This window comes from Ursus arctos, unplaced genomic scaffold, assembly GCF_023065955.2.
Source record: "Ursus arctos isolate Adak ecotype North America unplaced genomic scaffold, UrsArc2.0 scaffold_34, whole genome shotgun sequence".
Classification (NCBI taxonomy): Eukaryota; Metazoa; Chordata; class Mammalia; order Carnivora; family Ursidae; genus Ursus; species Ursus arctos.
This window is the reverse complement of record NW_026623030.1, coordinates 19,052,617-19,072,747: the sequence shown is the minus strand read 5'-3', so window position 1 is coordinate 19,072,747 and position 20,131 is coordinate 19,052,617. Positions and strand designations below refer to the sequence as shown.

The following is a 20,131-nucleotide window of genomic DNA, read 5'->3' as shown; positions in this document are numbered from 1 at the left end:
GGGTGAGCAGCTACTGTGATGGGCAGCTCAGTAGGGCCAGAGCCGGGACATGCGCCCTCTGACGGAGGCAAGCTGATGGAGACTGGATGGGAGCAGAACCTAGAACGCCCCCCCCCAGCCCCCACACCCCCCAAATATGGGTTTGCTGGCCGCCCTGCCCGGACTGGGAGCGGCTGCTCCATGGCCATACAGGCCATGAGAGTGGGAGGTGGGATGGTGGATACGAGGTTTTTTGTTTTTGTTTTTGTTTTGAAAGGGAACATATGTAGTAAGGGTTTTGTGAATGTTTGTGGACTGTTTTACAGTGTTCACTACTAGAATTCAAAGACGAACGTTTCTTTTCCAAAGTGTTTTGAGAGATGAAATTAAATAGCAGAGTCCATACACAAAAAAGGCAAAACTAAAAAAGTAAAAGCAAATAAATATGTGTATTTTCATAAGAATTGGCTGACAAGTCAAAATGTAACACAGAACAGGAAATGCAAATGGTAAAAATCACCCTATTGAAATGAAATGATTATTCTGTTAAGAAATAAAATGCAACAATGTGTATGAAGAACACCTAACACAAATGACAAAGGTTCAAAATAAATGGTTGGTCAAAGATATAACACCAGGATTCTAATAAAAGGAAACAGGAGTGGCAAAATTAATATCAAAGGATAATTTAAAGCAAAAAGTATTACGAAGGGTCAGGATACAGAGATAAATTACATAACAAAATACATCATAAAACTTTATGCACCAATAATGTAGTACAAAAGAAAAAAGGACAGCCCAAAATTGCAGTGGGAAATTTTAACTCCTGCTACCTGCCTAGGACAGAGTCTGAGGTCTTGACAGGTGTGTAGAAGACACAGAAAATACACCCAGGGTAGAATTAATTGGTTTCAAATCTTAATGACTAGCGCCACACTTCCAATAGGATGCCTGTGTGTCTAACACTCTGAAATGCAGTAAGCATGGCTGAGGAACTAATTTTTAAATTTTAATTGAATTTTAATTGAACTAATTTTAATTAAAATTCAATTAAAATTTAATAAAAAGGGATGCAGTGTAAAATTTTTTTTTCTGTTAAATGCAACTTTATTATTTGGTAGAACTACATTTTACTTTAAAACCATCGAAAATTTAGCTTCCAGATTTAGATGTCCTGTAAATGTACAATAAAACTAGATTTTGAAGACTTGCTGCAAAAATTAAAATGCTGACTATCTCATTGACAGTTTTTATATGACTTCATGTTGAAATACAAGAATTTGGATATATTAGGTTAAATAAGATATATTATTAAAATTAATTTTACCTTTTCACTTTTTTATGTGGCTACTAAAATAGAAAGTTACATTTCTGACTCACATCGTATTTCTATGGGACAGCACTGCCTAACAGGACACACTTTGTTTTGAAGGTTCCAGAGAATGTTTTTAAGAACCAATCATTACTAGATCACATTGTAGTAAGAGAAAATTAGAGCCCAAGAGACTTTAAATCTGAAGAGAACTTTCCTTTATTAAAAAGAAGAAGAAGAAGAAGAAGAAGAAGAAGAAGAAGAAGAAATAATAATGAAGAACTAAAAGTCTAAAAATAAAAATGAAAATACCTGCAGGGTGCAATCAGCTTTAACATAATCCCAGATCAGTCATTTTACCCCCTTTCAGGGTCAGACACCTCTGAGGATGGGATGCGAGAGACCCTCTCCCTAGAAAAATGAATCCACATGAAGACTTCTGTGTATCATCTGAGGAGGGCAACCCGTATCCAGAAGCCCCCAGGCCATAAAGGCCTGTGTCATCAAAAGTGAAAATAAATTAACTAAGCAGGCAATTAAGATTCAAGGAAAATGAAACCCTCAAGGAAACTGGGGAAAGGAACAGCAAGATAAAAGCCAGGATAAAAACAGCAGAATTGTTAAATCCATGAGCTGTTTCTTTGGAAAGAATCAAACAAAACTAAGAAACAACACACTGCTAGAAAATAAATCAAGGAAAGAAACCTGCATCAATATCACTAGAAACGAGAAAGAACATATGTTATCAAACACAACGCATTCAGAATTAGGGGAGTACTCTGCACAATTCCATACTAATACATTGGGAAAACTCCATTTTTTTTCCCTATAAAAATCCAAATTACCAAAATTGACAGAGGAAATAGAAAACCTAAGTCAACCACCAAAAAAGAAGTTCCTGTATTTTCTAATATATAAAAGATATATTTTCTGCTCTCCAAAAAGGCATCGAGATGTGATTTTGCTTGTAAATTATTTCCAATTTTTGAGGTGGATTCCACTCTTCCAACAGTCTGTGTTCAGCTAACGTTTCCTGGGTGCCTACTCTCAGCCCAATAGAGTTGTCATGTAAGGTCAACGCTGCTATGTCACAAAGAAATGACTGGAAGGTCATCAAACTCATCCTGTGAGGCACACCTGACCTCCCTAGACCTGACAAAGGAGATAACCTCCATAAGCTTTGTGGAGACATCTATCAACAGGAACAAAAATTGGTGTATGTGTGTATATGTGACTATCTCATCTCTTCTAGAATAAGAACTCACAGCGTGAAAGCAGCCAGGAAGTAATAATACATAAACAATGCATATAAATTAGAAAGAACATCAAGACCTTTCAGTGAACAAAGATTTAAATAAGAGAAGCTAACATGTAAAATGTTTATTGAAAGATGTTCAAGCTCAAATTAAATAAGACAAGTACTATCTTACATGGTAAATTAAATTGATTTTCTCCCAGAGCACACATTTTGCCTTGTGTTCCCTCTACTCTTAGCTCTGGTGTGGCTGAATTTCCTCAAGACTGTCCGGCTTTCTGAAACAGGTAGACTGCAACGTGCCTTATCTGCTAACAAGGTAATGAAGGCAGAAAGTAGGCAGCAGCAGGCAGGACACACGAAGTGCTGCTCATTTGTATGTGTTTGCCTGTTCTGAGTAGTGGGTGATGTGAAACACTCTTCGGACACTTGCTATGACACCTGTAAATGAACAGCAGGGAGTAACGGCCCAGACGAATGCAGCTTTTAGCAGATTATTAAAAGAAAACATGTGCTTTTTCTCACTTCCCTGCTTGTTTAAAAAAAAAAAAAAGTGAGACTGACCCCCGTGTTGTCTGTGCCTTCCTATCACCTACCTGGTAACTAATGCTTATTGCGGAAATTACCCCTTATAGAGAAAAATCGATACTTCAGTCTTACCCAAGCTCCGTCCTGAAGATTAAACTTTCTTCCTCATCAACTTCTATTTCTTACCTGCTTCATTACTTTGGAGTTCTAGCCAGAAGCAGGAAGTGTCCAAAAAAAAAATCTTTTTTTAAACTTGACCTGAAGTTTTCAAGTAAAATAGCAGAAGACTGGTCAATCTGGTTCCAAGCGGAGTAAGATGCCCAGGGCAATCGTTTCAACCACACAGTGACCTGGCACAACAGAATTTTCTAATGGTGTCTCATTAGGTATTAATGGCATGAAATAATTACTCTCCAAGTGAACTTGCTGTCAAGGGGATATAAACAAGCAAATCATTTGACACCAAGATAACATGGTGATACATGAAAACTGCATTTTGATAGGACTTTAGCATGTGGTGGATTCAAAAGTGAAAAAAAAAAAGTTCCTTACGTCATGGCTTGTGTTGCGTACACGACAAGCTGGCAAGGACAATTTTCAGTATGTGGCTCCTGCTTCAGCATTCAGTCTTATGAGAAATCTGCTTTTAAAAACTTCTATTGACAAACTGCACTTTTTACAAAAAAATTTTTTTAGCTCTTTGAGAACTGTTGGGAACGAATCCCTTGCCCCACACCTTGCCGAATTGCAGGAACCGGAAAGGGTGCTATGGTATCACCACAGGGGGCGACTGGTGTTACTCAGAATCAGAGCGAAGCAAATGGCTGGAGGCTGGCGGTTCCTGAGCTCCTGGTCAAATCTGTCTTCACCTGATTTGCCAAATGTTTCAATGCATTCAAGAAATAACTTTTCCTACCTCAAAGAGAATCAGCTACGGTCGCCAAATTGGTGCGGCCAGTGGTTATGAAAACAACGTTCACAACTGTTGGATCAAGTCCCACCCGATGTATGAGCTAAGTATCTAAGCTAATGAACACGTGTAAAAATACCATCTAATTCTGATTATTAAGGGGACATAGGAATCACTGGACTGACCTGATTACAATGGATCCAGGGAATGTGTGGTTCTCTAATATGGCTTTTGGCCAGCAGCATTACAAAACAGTGCCACGGTGACGGATGAGGCAGAGACCAGAACGGTCTTCTAACCGAAATATGGCCTCGCCGTTCACCTTCTTCAATGGTACAACTACAGTAACATAGTCACAGCTTTGCCATTTGCAAAGCATTTCTCATAGACTCACGCTCGTCCTTGATTTGCAGATAAAATAACCGAGGCTGAGCAGTCTCAACAGCTTTACCCCTAGATTCAGACAATGTTAAGTTCAGAACAATGCCTATTTCTAAATAGATGGAGGACGGTTAAAAGCAAGGTCTTTCGAGATTTAGTCAAACTTTGACTGTAAGCTCTGCCAAGTCCTGGAGTTTACCATTTTAGCAAGAGATTCTGCTCCTAAGAGCATGTGGCTTTTTCCTGGCGGATGGCCCCAAGGGAAAGAACATAGTGGCTGCTGTGCGGTCAACCAGTGCCCCGCTTGTAACTACTGTGTTAGATGGCATTCTACCGTCACCAGCATGTGGACAGGGCAGAGAGCAAAGAGAGATCTGTTATTTCTGAGGAACATCGAAAAGAAACCGGCCCAGACCATGAAGAGAAAGGAAGTGGAAAACAGACTTGTGATTTGTTCTAGGGTTGACCACAATCTGTGGGAGACACAGATCTGATCTACTCAGAACAGTTACAGAACTGAACACCAGGGCTCCTACTTCAATGCTGTGTGTGTGTGTAGGCTCTCAGCACCAATCTAGGAATGCACTACTACCCTGGAGCATGAGAACACCATCTGAGAATGACTGTTGGTTAGGGGGGGTCATGGCAATAAAATTCTACATCCGTGTTACTCTGGAAGGTAGAGACTGGCGCCTAGCCAAGGAATGTTCAGTCCATTACACATACACCTTCTGAATAGGTGTAGCTCATTTTGTTACAAAGACAGGATGGGAGGGAAAAAAGCCACTCAAAGTTTCAGTAATTCAATAATTTATTCCTCTAAAAAAGTGTGTAAAAGTATATAGCTCTCATTCACAAGGTATATATGAATGACATTTAAAATGGAGGCCTTTTAGTATTGTTTCTTTTTATCAAAGTCTTTAGTGTACTGTACCAGCGCTATACTGTAGTTTTAAATGAACTTCACATATTTTTGTATTCTTTCAAATTGTTTGCTATATATAAAAGAAGCTCACTGCAAAATGCTTGAAGGAAAAAAGGAAACAAAAGAAATTCAGAACTTCCCAGAAATGTACAGCTTTTACATTTAAAAAAGGTTCTGAAATATACATACAAGCATGCTGGACAATCCCACCCCTCTCCCCTCCCCATTTCCCCTTTTTAGTTCAAACCATGGTAAGAGTTCTGATTTCTGCAGAATTTCCAAAATTAAAAATAAAAAAAAAATAAAATAACTTCTCACTCTGTAGCAAATCCAGGGCTTGTACATTTTAGATTAATTCAGTAAAAAACTCACAAGTAAAATAATGCATATTTAAGGGAAATATTATACAGACTTTTTCACACAGAAGTACATAATAAGATTTTTTAAAATCTATTGCCATTCATTTATTTTTGCACAAAAACGTATAAATATGTCACCAGCTTTTCTTAACTTAAAAAACTTAAATAAAAGACACCAGATGAAAACTACCCTTTGCTGCCTTTTTTTTTTTAAATTTTTGTAGGGGTTTTTTGTTTTTTGTGGGTTTTTTTTTTTTTTTTTTTTTGCTTAGAATTGGGTTTCTAGGGAAGAAAAGCCCCTGCATTAAAAACAGCCCATATTAAAAAAAAAATTCAAAGTTCTGATGAATTCTGGGAAAAAAAGCAACCCCAAAGTGGTAAAAGATTACAAATATCTACTTTACAATTTGTCTTCTCACCAAGATAATTTTATACAAGTTTACAATCTTCATCATCTTATGCTCTTCAAAAGGCCTTGAGAATTTTTCCTTTCTGATTAAGAAAAAATAGCACTGCAATATTTTTAAAGTCAATTTTACACTGTACACATTAGATACAAATGGTTTGATATATCAGATTTTTTTTAACCTATACATTGAGAAAGTCACCCCCCCTCAATTGGTGGTACAGAGAATAAAATTATCCATTTACAAGTTATTTCTCTGCTTACATATTCCCACCACACAACTTTTTTTAATATAATGTTTTAAACGTTAGATTATTTCAAGAAAAATACTTTTACAAAATCTTATCAGTTATTACATTTTTCTTTTTTTTTGTTGTTTTTGTTTTTTGTTAATAACCAGGATATGGAAGTCTCTTGGAAGAACTTTAAAATTTGCATGATTCTCTCCACAGATGACTAGAGCTCAACAGCCTGACCAGAGAGGCTTGCAGGAGGCAAGCCCACGCCCACTGCCCTCAGACAGAAACGCGCTGCGACGTCAGGGTCAGAAACGGGGTCTTAAAGACAACCCTCTTGGGCCTGGAATGAGGAGTCATAAAATACTTCAATTAGCCATTAATGCTTTAAAAAGGCATTATTTTTTTTAAAAAAAAGTCCCACCACAAAGGCTCAACTTCAAGTACTAATTTAATGGTTAAATTGTAATATTTCTTTGAAATAATATTCCTATGGTCCAGAAAAAAGTCACCATATTTATAACTGATTTTATGAGCAAACACTTTCAATTATGATATGTACATGAGTCCCTTTTGATCTAATGAGAGGAGAGACCTGGCTTTCAATAAGAATTCACTAGAAAATATATTTCCGTTGTGACTATATAAAACTAATGAAGGTACTTGCCTCCATGGCTCTGGGTTGAGCTTGACTGCCTTCTGTATAAAAATGTTATCCTTCATGAAACGCTGGCCACTTTTAATAAGAAACATGGCAGAATGTTTACCCAGTTTGTTCTTAATAAAGCCTATGCTGGGTGGTTTTGAATATATTACTGTTTAGGCATATCTCCCCAATCTCTTTTCACTGCTTTTCCGGCTTCTAGGACAGAGGTATGTAGTCAAAGAATCCTATGGTGGATCTGAGTTGGGTTTCAGCTACGGTACCTGGTCCTCATGAATTAAAAAAAATCAAAAGAAAGTCACAAAAAACATGACAAAACAACTTAAAATAAATAAACAAAATGAAGATGTCTCCAGACGTTCTGTATCTACACACAGGCATGAAGTCAACCAAAGCATTCGTGCCAAGCTAGATGGGAGCACTCGCGAGACAGAAACCCCGTTATGAAGTCATATACTTGAGCTGGTTCTTATTTTTAAAAAGTCCCAGATTATGGAGTTCGGGTAACCCACAGGCCATACACCAATAACTAGAGGATTTCATCCAAAAGGGCCTAAACTGCCCTTGTTTTTAAACAGAGACTGGAAACACAGACTCTTGTGCAAAAGGATACTGTCTCTTCTGTTTCCCTCTTAAAAACCAACAACAAAAAACTTCCCGTGGACCAGTGATTTGGGGCTGCACACACCATAACACTGGCTAAAAGTCACTGCTTATGGAAGTTTCCAGGTCCATGAGAGAAGTGTCAGTGAATCCCTCTGGTAATGAACACTGCAGAAACGACATGTGCCCGCTGAGGAGTAATCACAGTGCAGGACTGTGGAGAGTGGTCTCAAGGAGAGGGTGTGGGGCATTTGCAGAGTGTAGCAGGTTCCTTGGACTGAGGTTGCAGGGAGGAGGAACTGAGCCAGAGAGAACAAGTGCTTTTCCAATTAAAGTATATTCATGATGGCATTGTACAACTGAGTGAGCACCACAAAGTGGACGGGAAGGCAGGAGGTACGGTCCTGGGTGGCCGGATTGCACGTGAGCCAGGACAGAGCGTTGTACTGCTCCAAAACAAACCTGCCGGAGAGAAGACACACGTCAGGGGCACAAGGCGCGGCAGAGGGGAGGCTGGCTCTATATCCGAACATTCCACAAGTCAGCGGGAGGCCAGGGTCATTCTTGCACTTGCCCCACGTTTCCCTGTGGTACTTTTTCTCATGCACGCACTTCACCTAGCCCTGCACTACTGGCCACAAGTGGAGTCACATGTGCTGTCTGTATAAAAAGGCACCGGGTTGCAAGGAATTCATATTTAAAGAAAGCATGTAAAATACCTCATGGATATTTTTATATTAACTATTGAAATGATACTGTTTTTCATATACTTGATATTATTCTGATATATTTTTAATATAACTGATACATTTATTATTAAAATTCACCAATTTATTTTACTATTTTAATATTGCTACTAAAATATTTAATTAGATATATAGCTCCGATTATATTTCTCTTGGACAGTGCTGCACTAGAGACCCTGAAAGCCAAAATCATGTTGATCGGGTTCTTGCTTAACTACAATTTCCAAATCACTCAAGAGTTACCAAACACTAGAAAAAGCTTGCATATTTCCTCAAGGAACATGAAGAATGTTTACGGCCTGCTAAAGTGCAAGAGAATTAGTGTACACTTCTGGGAGAGATTTCCCAACTACGGAATTTATGTTGTAGTTAATTTTATTTATATAATCTATGTCAGGGGGAGTAAAAAAGATGTTTCCAAGCCAAGTGCTTTAGAAGTTCCAGGCTCTGTCTTCTAACCACCCACCGCCTAATTCTGATCTATTTTCATCACCATAAAATGCTTCCTTTAAATAGGACGCAAGGGCAGTTGTACTCGCATGTACCTATCTAATTTAACCAAACATACTATCCTCTCTGACCAGTGCTCACACGGGGGGACTGCAGCTCTCACTGGCTAGTCAGACAGCGCGCTCCCCTGCACAAAAGGTAGCACCCTTTCCACACTTCAGTTAACACCGTGGAAAAACAAAACTGAAGGAAGATTCTTTCAAACTGTACAGCTATGTTGCCTACGTCTGTATCTACCTTAAAACATCAGATGTGGTTTTGGAGTCCAGAGGATGTGGAACCCGCTGAGAATTCCTGGCAGGGAGAAGTTCGTCCGTCTGTGCTACAGAAATGTGGTGATGCAGCGAAGCCTGGTGAAAGAACAAAGACAGTTACCTTCCTGGCCTCGTCAACCACGGGGCAGGAAAACAGGCAGACCCATGTCTGCTGGCAGCAGATGCCCCCTGGAGCCCTTCTCCTTAGAAGTCACAGCTTCTAGAAGCCTGAATTTTAAGCTCTCAGTAACCCCAATGTGATCCCAAATAACTCCATATCCTAGAGTTGGAAAAAAGCTAGCTTTGCAGCAAAAACAAATGCACTGCAAATGATTCGATAACGTGCCCCTTTGGGTCTTAATCTCTGTAAGGCCCCAGGGTCTGGATATGGCTGATTGTCCCCTTGTGGTGGTTGTTGAACATGTTCTTCTATCCTGACTTCCCATAAATTGATAGATCTAGAGGCTCAATTAGGTTCAGATTCTTTCTGGGGGAGGGAGGGAAACAGGGTGCAGGAACACTTCCTGACTGGTGCCATGCCCTTCGCACTGCATCACATCAGAAGGCAACTGATGTCTGCTGTCCCACTTCAAGTACGACTGATCGCTGGATTCAGGAGGTCACCAGCATGCTCCATTCGTTATAAAGTTCCCCATCTGATGGCTCTAGCACAGTTACTTTATTAAATAACTGAGAGATAGAGTATGTGAAGGGGAGTTAATATAAGTGTTTCTCTATTTTTTAGTTTTGAGATTAATGAATTGTTGCTCTAGTAACTTCAAAAGTGACTGAGAAAATGTTCTGGTTCTCAGCACAATTATGAACCCATGTATTTGTTTCAGTCTCCTGCTACCACCGTTCTTTTTTATGTTCAAACTGTCCCATCACTGGGCAATGGGAACCCTCCGGCGGCTCCTGGGTCTTTTGAAGTAATTCTAATTATCTTATGTAACTTCCTTGCTTTTCAGTGTGACAACATATCACAGGTTCACCTTGACTATTTCTTACTTCAGACCTACAATCAGTCATTTCTTCAAAGGAACTCTGGTTCTTTCAAACAATAAACGGTAATTCAGAACCACAATTGTGGCAAGAGAGTTGTTTATGGATACTGTTACTGCTCTTAAGCTTTTTCAGTAGACCAAGTTAAAAAATGTGTATACCTTTCTTAAGAGGGAAAAGAAATCTAGGTTCATCCTGACAAGTCTAATTTGAAATAAAGATGACATGGATTTTTTATAGAACTTCCTTGGTTTCATCATATTAAGCCATAGCCATTAGTTAAAGAGAACTGCTTCAATTGTTTTTGGTTTAACCTCCCATTGTTCCTGTTTGAAAACACAAGCAGGTGTGTGCATGCATGCATCTTATCACAGTTACTACAAAGTAATCTACATGCCACAGAACAATTATATAACAACAATCCTCACTTCGTTGTGGATAACATTCCACTGGAGGGATATACTAGTTTATTCAACCAGTCCCTTAATGATGGGCAGTTCGCGTGTTTCTAATCTTTTACGTTTTTCATTTTTTGGTGTTGCTTCTGAACAGACTTCCAGAGAGGGAACTGCTGCATCGAAAGGGAAGCATGTGGGGTTGTGTCACCTGGCTTTCCTACTGGCACCAGGGCCATCTCCCCACAGCCCTGCCAACAGAGCATGTTGTCAAACTTCTGGCTTCTTGCCAATCTGTGGGTGAGACATGGATTTCATTCCAGGTTCTTTCATCTAAGCTGGAAGTGGGAGATCTTTCGTTTTAACCCTTAAAGAGGATAAAAGGATTCTAAGACCTACACAGGAAGGAGCACGTGTCAATGTAAATTTAGCTGCCTCCTGCCCTACTCTAATGAAGAAAGCTGAAGCCTATGGCAGGGGAGGAAGAGATCAGCCAATTCTGATCACCTCCACCCAAGATTACCTTCACCGATGGCAATTCAGCGGGGACAGACACACAACCACGTGTCTACCCGACACATGCCCTGTGGGCCCCGCAAAGTCCCCACCTTGGGTTAATGTGATTGCTTCCTTTGTGCCACGGTTCTGGGTTCCTCTCCTGAATTCTACTCCCCTCCCCACAACTGTAATTAAAATACCCTCAGAGTGTAAGAAGATGTGAAAGAAACAGGGAACACAGTAAGACTGTGGTGACTGAGACACAAGTTTCTAACCAAACCTGAATTTAAGCATATCTCCCTCCTCCCCAAAACTTCAAATATGACAGCAAACCAACCTTTAAGAAGAGGGGGCACTGGTTCTGAGCCTGGGGACACGATGACCAAAACCACTGGGGGAGATTCTCTGCTTTGGCAGTTGATACAAAATACCCGAGGGCCAGAGGCTGCTGCTTTAGCTCCTCAGGTGCCTCTCTAGAGAGAAGACGCTCACCCTGACTCTGAAAAACAAAGTCCCAAGACCATGATCAGCGTTTATCACTTCAAATAAAGCTTTGCAAATCAACTTTTTACCAAGTCACTCGACACACTGTGGACCCCATTCTGGCAGCCTTTCACATGAAAACGCCAGGTGACCGAGCAAGGTCAACAGAGGAGGCACCCACAGACATCTGATGAGAAATATGGCCCAGGCAGAAGGTATCAGCAAAACTAACTTCATCAGTCAAGCAAATACAGATTTATTTGCTCTGGTTTCTTTTCTGTTAAATGTAAGATGGGTTCCATGGCATCAGGCATCAAACTAAAGGCGGAAAGAATGGCCTCTGGCAGCTGAAGGCACCCCAGGTGATCTTTCACCAGCAGTCAACCAAAATACACGCACGCACCTGACGTCTACTGTCAACAAGACGGATGTTAGGAAAACGTAACACTGCACCACTCTTTTTGTGACAACAGTGTCCCTGACCTCCCAGCAGTGTAAGATCTGCCCATGAAGAGGCCTTGTTTTAATTTTCAGCAAACTCCTTAATGCGAGACCCGTGAGAGCCTTACTGTACATTTCAGCAATTGACAGTTTCCTCATCTTTAGTTCTTTCAGCTGGCTCCAAGAGCTGAAATGTACCTTTAATGCAAGTAATAAGAAGTCATCGTTTGTTTTCAAAGGCCCTCCATTTGGAGGAGAAAAATAATCCTCAACTATCACATCAAGTTGTATTACTTCTGAGTTGGTTAAAAAATAAAAACTTGCAGCAACCCTGAAAAATTCTTTCCCCTGTTGTAATGCCTTAACTGGGTATCAAAGGATGTTTAATGGTTCAGAGAGAGGAACTATTGAAAGCCTCTCAGGGGTCATCTGGCTGCAGGTGCTCAAGACGGAAAAGGGCCACCTGACCAGCTTCAGAACAGTGCTGTTTAAACTCCTGACATTCAATCTCAGAGTTTAGGGCTTGAGGATCTGACAAAGGCAGAAAGTACAGCAAAGCTCTGTTTCTTACAAAACTCACATAACACTTCAAAGACCAATTCTTTGCTCCTGGATAAGCTAAAGTGCAACCATGGGCACTGAAAGGTGGTTGCTATTATTTCCATTTCACAGATAAGGCAAGTGAGGCTGAGAAAGGTCAAGCAAGTTTGGTCAAGGTCATCAAGTTAGAAGCCATGCAGCTGTAACTCCGAGCTACATCTATTAAACTCCAGGGCATGCGTTCTTAGTTGCAATGCTATTTGCTTCTAGAGTTTACGTTAATCCTAAATTAAAACTACCTGATGTAAAATCTGTGATCTTGGCTCCTATCACAACAATCTCCAAAGAACCAATAAACTGCCATTAACTGGCAAATGATTATGGAGGAAATAAAGATATTTAAAAAGCTCTTCCTTCTAGAAAGGAGGACTGGGGGACAGGCAATTACATGAGGGTAAGTCTACTGAGTCACTCTTCCCTGGTTTCATCTGCTCTGTAACTAACATTTTAAATCTTCTTTCTCTTGACTGTCCCTCAATGAACTCCAGGCTGCAATGAAAGTCCTGAGGCAGAAACCTAAGTCCTCTTATTACAGCTCTATCTTTAAATGAGTGTGAGCAAAGCTGTTTATGCTTGCCCAGTTTAACATAGAAGACAGAGACATTTTTCTATGTCCTAAACCCTCAATCTCACAATGTTTTAAATAAAAGGTACAAAAGAGTGATAAGGCATGAATCATCTAGCTTTTAAACAAAGTGAACACACGCTACAGCAGAACCTTTAATTCTTCGATCCTGTTAATCCACCTCCAATATCCCTGGGATATTTAATGATGAAACTAAGTTGTCAGCTCTGGTGTTTTTCTTTAATACCAGGGCATTAACCTGGACACTTCTCCAAAACAACCTTTTGTGGGCCCTTGCCATTTCAAAACCTGGCTACAGAAAAGACTGTAAATAAAGATACATTTATATCTTTAAATATATCTTATAAGTAAAGATATATTTTTAAAGATATAAATCAAGGCACCATGACACGAAACAAGAAAAGTAAAGCTCATTTCAAAATAATCAACCATCAACAATGTGTTCTTCAATTAAGAGAGTCACTTTACATGTTAAATAAGCAGGGCTGTTGAACTAGCCTCCAAAAAGCCACTATTTTGGCAAAAAAATAAAAAGTAAATAACTGGGAAGCAGCAAGCAACCAAAACTAATTTTTGCTGAGAAAACAGTAATTGCAAAAAAGACTTCCTGCTGTAATAGGACTATTCTTCTGATAAAACATATTCATCAGAACATTTTCAGGAATAAAAATCCATTTGTTTCTAATTCCTGCCTTTAATCAAAACAGAACAACGACCGAGTCACTTTTTCACACTGATTTCTCTTGTACCAGGGACCAAGACCATCAAGAAGAAAGGTGCATGAAGTAAAGAGGCAATCACACTTCCAGAGGATTATTTTCCCTCAAGGCCGAGGTTGTTTTAAGCAACCTACTTCAAATCACCCTTACCCGACTGTGCTGGAAGTGGGAGCCCACACCAATTCCAGAAGGAGAGCCTGGGGAAGGAACTGGGGAGGAGTTGGGAGAGGAATGGAGGTTCCCAGTCATTAATATGCCAATATCATTGTCCATATCATCTGGGAATGGAAGGTCAACAAACATGTCATCTAGAAAAGAAGGAGAAAAAGCACAAAAATTTAAAAAATAATCCATATCCACAACTTAAACAATATTCTCGTTTTTTTGCCCATGACTGTTATAAGCACACGCTGTTAACAACTTAGTAAGATTTATTAACGTGTGTCTACTGGGTACAAGGTGCTGAAAATTATTTTTGCATTTTGCATTCTCTTCAATGATCTTCCAGTGTGAAGTATTAACAGACTGGAGAAATAAAGAACATAAAACAAAACTCCACACTCTCTATAGCTTCTGAAGGCACATAAAAAGATGGCAAAACAGCTAAAGAAGCAATTTAATTATTAAAAAAAGCTAAAACTGAAACCATCCAAGAAAACAGCAGACTTCACCTATTCATCCAATTAGCATCTAAAATACTGGAGGTTGAATTAATACATGTTAATAGCTGTGAACTTGCCCTGAAACAGGAGGCCTATTCCAAAAGCAGATCAAAGCATGACGTTTCCATTACAAAATCTTCTCCCACGATATAAAAGTAAGGTACACACACAGCAGAAAATTTGGAAAGAAAAGTATGAAAAGGGGAAACTATCATCCAGAATGCAAGTACTGTGAATGTTTTTGTTACAACTCTTTTTCTCATATTGTTACTCCATTCTGATCATACTATGTATAAAATTTGGTATCCTTTTACCCTCCCCCTTTAACAGGAGTAAATGCCGTAGCTATTAAAATATCTTCAAGAAACAATGCAAATGGCTACATAATACTGGGCATTTTAGTTTATAAGTAACCACTACTTAACAAATGCCTTAATAGATATCAAACCAAAAAAAATCTACTAAGAAAAATCAAATAAGGGGTTGTTTTGGAGCAAATTAGATTCCCAATGACCAGCTAAAGACAGGAGCTACTGCACATTGCCTGCGAATCTCAAATCAGATCAGCAACTGTTTACTGAGAGTGGCCCCCACGTGCCGGACACTAGCCACCAGGTCTTTTTTGCCTTTGGGGAAAAACAGTAGAAAATTAATCACACAAGAGAGGAAAATACTTATTTGGTCTTGATAATAGTGTACATGAATCTTCAAAACCAAACAGATTCTCCAGCCTTCAATCCCTTCTTCATATTTTCTATGTTGTTTATTGTAACACATGCAGCAGCTCACTGACTCCATACTTCAGCTCTGCATCTTGCTGGAGAATCTGAGCTCTATCCTTATGTGGCCTTCCACACTCACCATTGTTGGGGCTAAACCCATCTTCGTTGGGATAGTTGGCTGGAGCCACCTGGATGGTTGACGATGTCGGAAACACCAAGATGTGTGTACAGGAAGCGTCTTGAGGGGTGTTCAGCTGAGATGACTGCATGTTCAGAGCAGTACTTCGGCCAAAAACAGAGCCCATTGTGACAGCATCTTTAAAAAAAAAAAAAAGAAAGAAAGAAAGAGAAAGAACTGTATCAGTTCCTTCTGTGCATCAGTAAACAACTCCAGAAATGAAGTTTTAGGAGGACCTGAGCCAGAGAGACAGGAGTCTGACACAACTGCTGAGATGGATACACGTTAAAGTTCCGCCTAAGTGTTTAAGTATCTTCCAAAAAACGGACTCAGAACGTACAGCTATGATAACCCAAGCCTCATGTCACATGGGAAAGGTTAAGACTGTGCCAACCAAATATGTTTTAATTACTTACATAAGAAGCATTTCTAAAAATAAATCTCCCACTTTCTTTCTGTGGTTGCTCCCAATTTATAAAGGACTATTCTCCTAAATGATACAATTCTGTAGAAATGGTACCATTCAACTGATAATTATGATAACTAGCATCTACTGAGTGCTTACTACATGCCAGATTCCCTGCTCAACTCTCTATTCACTGACGTCATCTCATTCAGTCATCATAGCTACCTCGAGGTACAACTATTATCCCCATATCATTAGGAGGACAGAGAACAAAAAAGTTATGAAATATGCCCAAGTGGTGCAGGGAACAATTAACCTAGAGTCTAAGGAAGCCAACAGAGGACATCTGCTTCTCACTGGACTGACGACGAGTAAGCTCATTCTCACATAACACTACTGATTTTTATAGGCAGTAAGTGGACAGGATGTCCCATTTGATCAGAGACATATCTGGAGGATAAAAGCAGGCTAAAAAAGGTAGAAAATTAGACAGAAAATTGCTTAGTTATGAAATTATAAAACAGCTTAGTTGCTGATTTTTTAAAAACCCTGTGGCCACAATCTTTTGGCTAACCATACACTGGCACTCCCATTTACTGAGCGCTTACTCTGGGCCAGATACTGTGGTAACTACTTCACCTCTGTATTTATCTCACCATTCATCCTCAGCCACATCAGAAAGACTCAAAAATATCCTCTCAAGGCTGCTTAGAGATTGTCAAATATCTGTCTTCAAAAGAATATTCAAATATGTATCATGACAGTGGTGTCCCCTTTAGGGGTTTCTGGAGGGTGATCTTCGTACACTAACAACAATCAGGGTCAGGCCACAGTAACTGGCGATGACTCTAAGAGCTCTCAGTCTTAGGCTCTCTTTCAAATGATGGTCAATAAAGATAACAAAATCACAAACCCCTCCCCTTGGAAGAGACCAAATTTCCATTTTTGAACCCTAAGTATAATCTTCTCTCACAAAGATAATGAAGATCTATTCTACACTTGTCTGTAGACTTAAGTTTGAGTGAGCTGAACTGATGTAATACCTAATTAATGAAACTGACAAGAAGAGATTTACCTGGCATCACTACGAAGGACCCCTGGGGCTCCATGGCAACCAGGCAGGCACTAAGGATTGAAGGAGAGTCTGCGGCAGAAATTCCACACATCCGGCACACGTCCTTGAGCCGTTTGCTGATTGTCTGTAGTGAACATTCTCCAAGGAGGATACTCCAATCTGAAATCAAATATCAGTCATACACAGTCTTTAGAAATTCATATTGATAGGAGGTTTAAGCGTTTTACCAGATTTGCCTGGTAATTGAATTTCCAGGATTTGGCCTAAAGGGAATAAGGCTTTATACAGGTTCCCCTCCTTGCTACACAGAAAATGTTACTTGACCTCTCTTACACTTCATTAACAAAGAAACAAAGGCCTACTATTCTGTAGACCGAAATCATGTCTGAAATGAGCTGGGAGAGTCCAGCACAGACCCACATAGATGTAGGTGCTTCAAATGCTTTTTGATGATGAGGCCAATCTGTTCTATCCTTTCTTCTCTTCCTCTTTCTCCAGGTCTGGTTCTTTGACTTCCCGCCCCCCACCCCCACATCAGCACTTTTCTTTAGAAGAATGCACAGCTGGAGGCAAACCTCAGTTCTGTTTACTGTTGTTGGTTGGTTGTTTCCATGAAAGGCAAGCAGCGCAGAAATAAGGGGAACCCTTCTTAGAAGGCCCAAGAGAGCTGATAAACAATGGGTGTGAGTGAAGCGCTCCAAATGATGTCACACTAACTGTTCAGATTAAAACGCTGGCACAAATTTTCTAATATTTGTTTATTGCCTCCACACAAAGGCACTACGTGTACTCAGAGAACTGCAGAGGGTTACGTTACTCTGGGAACGGAAAAGCACTTAGTCTTCTCTTTGACCCCCGCCACACACGGAGCGTGCCAGGCTCCGGCAGCAGCGCGCGCTACCCGTGTCCCACCCCACCATTCTGCGGAGGAAAGGCCACTCCGCTATGGGTTTCCACTTTCACGTAGTTGTTTCAAACACACTGTTCTCCCCTTAAAGAGGGGAAAGGAACAATTTTTTCTTATTTCATATTCCTAAAGAACCTTAAACTGAAGTGGCAGAAATAAAAGTGAAATAAAGTGAAATACATGAAACACATGAAGAATGTATTTTTAAAAGCCATAGAAAAATCAAACAGGCATGAGTTTTGTATTTAAAACCAAGTAAGAAAGGAAAGGCAGTATCTGTATTTTATTACAAATACTCTGGTGATAAGAAACAAAAATTCACAGAGTCAACTCTGAAATCTGTAGGCGCACATATGACACTGTCCCACAGAACTGCAATGTGGTGCAGAGCTCAGGTCCCCAAAGGAATGAACTGTAGATTGGTAAACTGACTTCCTGTACACTAGGCTCTTCTTGGTCTCTTTGTCCCTTGAAAGTACGTTGTCTCTCAACCTTTTGATGGGATGGAGACACATTTATATTCCTTCCCCCTAAGGGATAAGAGGAGTGTGCCCCTGCTAAAAAAAAAAAAAAATCACACAAGGGAAGGCAATGGCCTTAATAATTGTCCGAAACACCAAGTGACTAGACTAGTAGGCTACATTTTTATCCCCTCTTCTTTTCTATTATATTCTAACTTTTCCCAAGGGTTAAGAGCAGCTCAAACCCTTTAAGAGATAAGAGTGACTGTAAGGCAAACCAAGAGATGGGATAGGAATTCTGACAGAAGTGAAATGATGAATCCCCCAATGCATCAGACCTCCAGGCTACCGATACAAGATTCATTTTTAAAGAATATCATACTTATAAATGAAAAGGGTAATAGTTTCTATTGGCCTACAGTATAATTAGTAAAAAAAGAAATGCACACAATAGATTCCTAAGAAAACACTTACATTTAATACTTATGCAATATAACATATGTATAAACTGCCATTAAACCCTAAGAGTTAACTTACTCGAGCACTTGCTACGATGCAGGTTGTATCTGTATCAGGGGTTTTATTTCAGAGGTTCCACAAATACCTGATATGAATTTCATGCAAAGAAACAATACATGCACTCCAATGCAAGGGTTCCGCAAACTATGGTCTGCAGGCCAAATCTTGCTCACCACTTGTTTTTGTAAATAAAGTTTTATTGGAACAGAGCCAGACCCATTTCGCTTAGGTGTTGTCTGTGGCTCCTCTGACTTCACAGCGGCAGAGCTGAGAGCCTGAAATAGTGACAAGCTGGCCTGCAGAGTTGAAAATATATATCACCTGGCCCTTTACATAAAGTTGCAGACTCTGCTCTGATATACTTGAATGCACAAAACCACCAAGCTAATTTGTGACATATGCTTTGCTTTTATGTAGACCTTAGGAAAAAAAAAATTTCTTCCATCTATATGTATACACTGAACTTTTTATAAATGTGTTGTTAATTAATAAGGCTTTAAAAAATAGCTCATGTAAAGTAGCTACAGTAAGACAGCAAATGAGCTTGGCTCAAAGCCAGGCAACACTGCTGCCCGTGGTCAGCTGTGCTGTCGGTCACTTTGTGCTTTGTGACTGACTGTTATATTTATGACGGGAAATATTAGCAGTTGGTAGGTATACCTGGGGATTCAACTTAAAAAGTCTGCTCTCTTAAGCGTCCAGATTGAAGTCTATCAGACAGTGGCAATGTGAATAAAGACCGGTCTGACTTGCAACTACTTGTCTTTGTAAATCAGGATTATCTAGCTCTTGTGCCACCAACACAAAATAAACAAACTATATCACCATCGATCACCAAAAATAAATAAAAGAAACAGAAGTCTATTCTTATATAAGACTTCTACTACCATCCATAATCTCTCATTTAAATTTTCGTATTAAAACTGACTTGATCTCACTGACTCAGCACATAAATAAATGTTAGAAGTTCTAATTTACTGACCATCACTTTTATATTAATAAAACATTCTTTTTCCTATCTTATATATTGGGGTTCAGTATTTAAGATTTTCTTTGGTAAACGGTTTTGTTGAAAATGAAAAGTTAAAAACTGCGCTTAAAACTACATTTAAAAGAATCAGAAAATCTAAATCTGCTTTATTCTTACTACCAACTTTACAATTTTCTCCCTCAGCTCAGTTAGGGACATTAGCTTAACCCTCTTTCTTTGTTTCCTGTACTGACTGCTTCAGGAATCTCTCACCTTTAAGCTCCCCATGGCCAAGCCGCCCAAGTCGGCCGATTACAACTCTCCAGGGTAGAGATGTCATTTGGACAATACCTATGCACCACTCCCATAACTTCTGTAGTCCAATTTTACGTGCAGATACTTTACTCCTCCGTGATCTAAAAAATAAAGTGAGGAAGGG

At 39.6% G+C, this 20,131-nt stretch overlaps 1 protein-coding gene across 2 annotated transcripts in view; it reads right to left on the bottom strand.

Annotated features, from left to right (window-relative positions):
* Window positions 1-409: 409 nt before the first annotated feature.
* The window catches only part of MED13L (mediator complex subunit 13L), a 295,013-nt gene continuing 275,291 nt past the window's right edge, over window positions 410-20,131 (bottom strand). For both annotated transcript variants that reach the window (XM_026514953.4, XM_048221460.2), the window contains exons 25-31: window positions 19,966-20,108; window positions 16,836-16,994; window positions 15,316-15,492; window positions 13,943-14,100; window positions 11,301-11,462; window positions 9,052-9,164; window positions 410-8,020 (exon numbers count right to left, since the gene is read on the bottom strand). In XM_026514953.4, coding sequence (XP_026370738.1) covers window positions 7,888-8,020; window positions 9,052-9,164; window positions 11,301-11,462; window positions 13,943-14,100; window positions 15,316-15,492; window positions 16,836-16,994; window positions 19,966-20,108 — 1,045 coding nt within the window. In that variant the 3' untranslated portion in view covers window positions 410-7,887. The remainder of the gene's footprint in view (window positions 8,021-9,051; window positions 9,165-11,300; window positions 11,463-13,942; window positions 14,101-15,315; window positions 15,493-16,835; window positions 16,995-19,965; window positions 20,109-20,131) is intronic.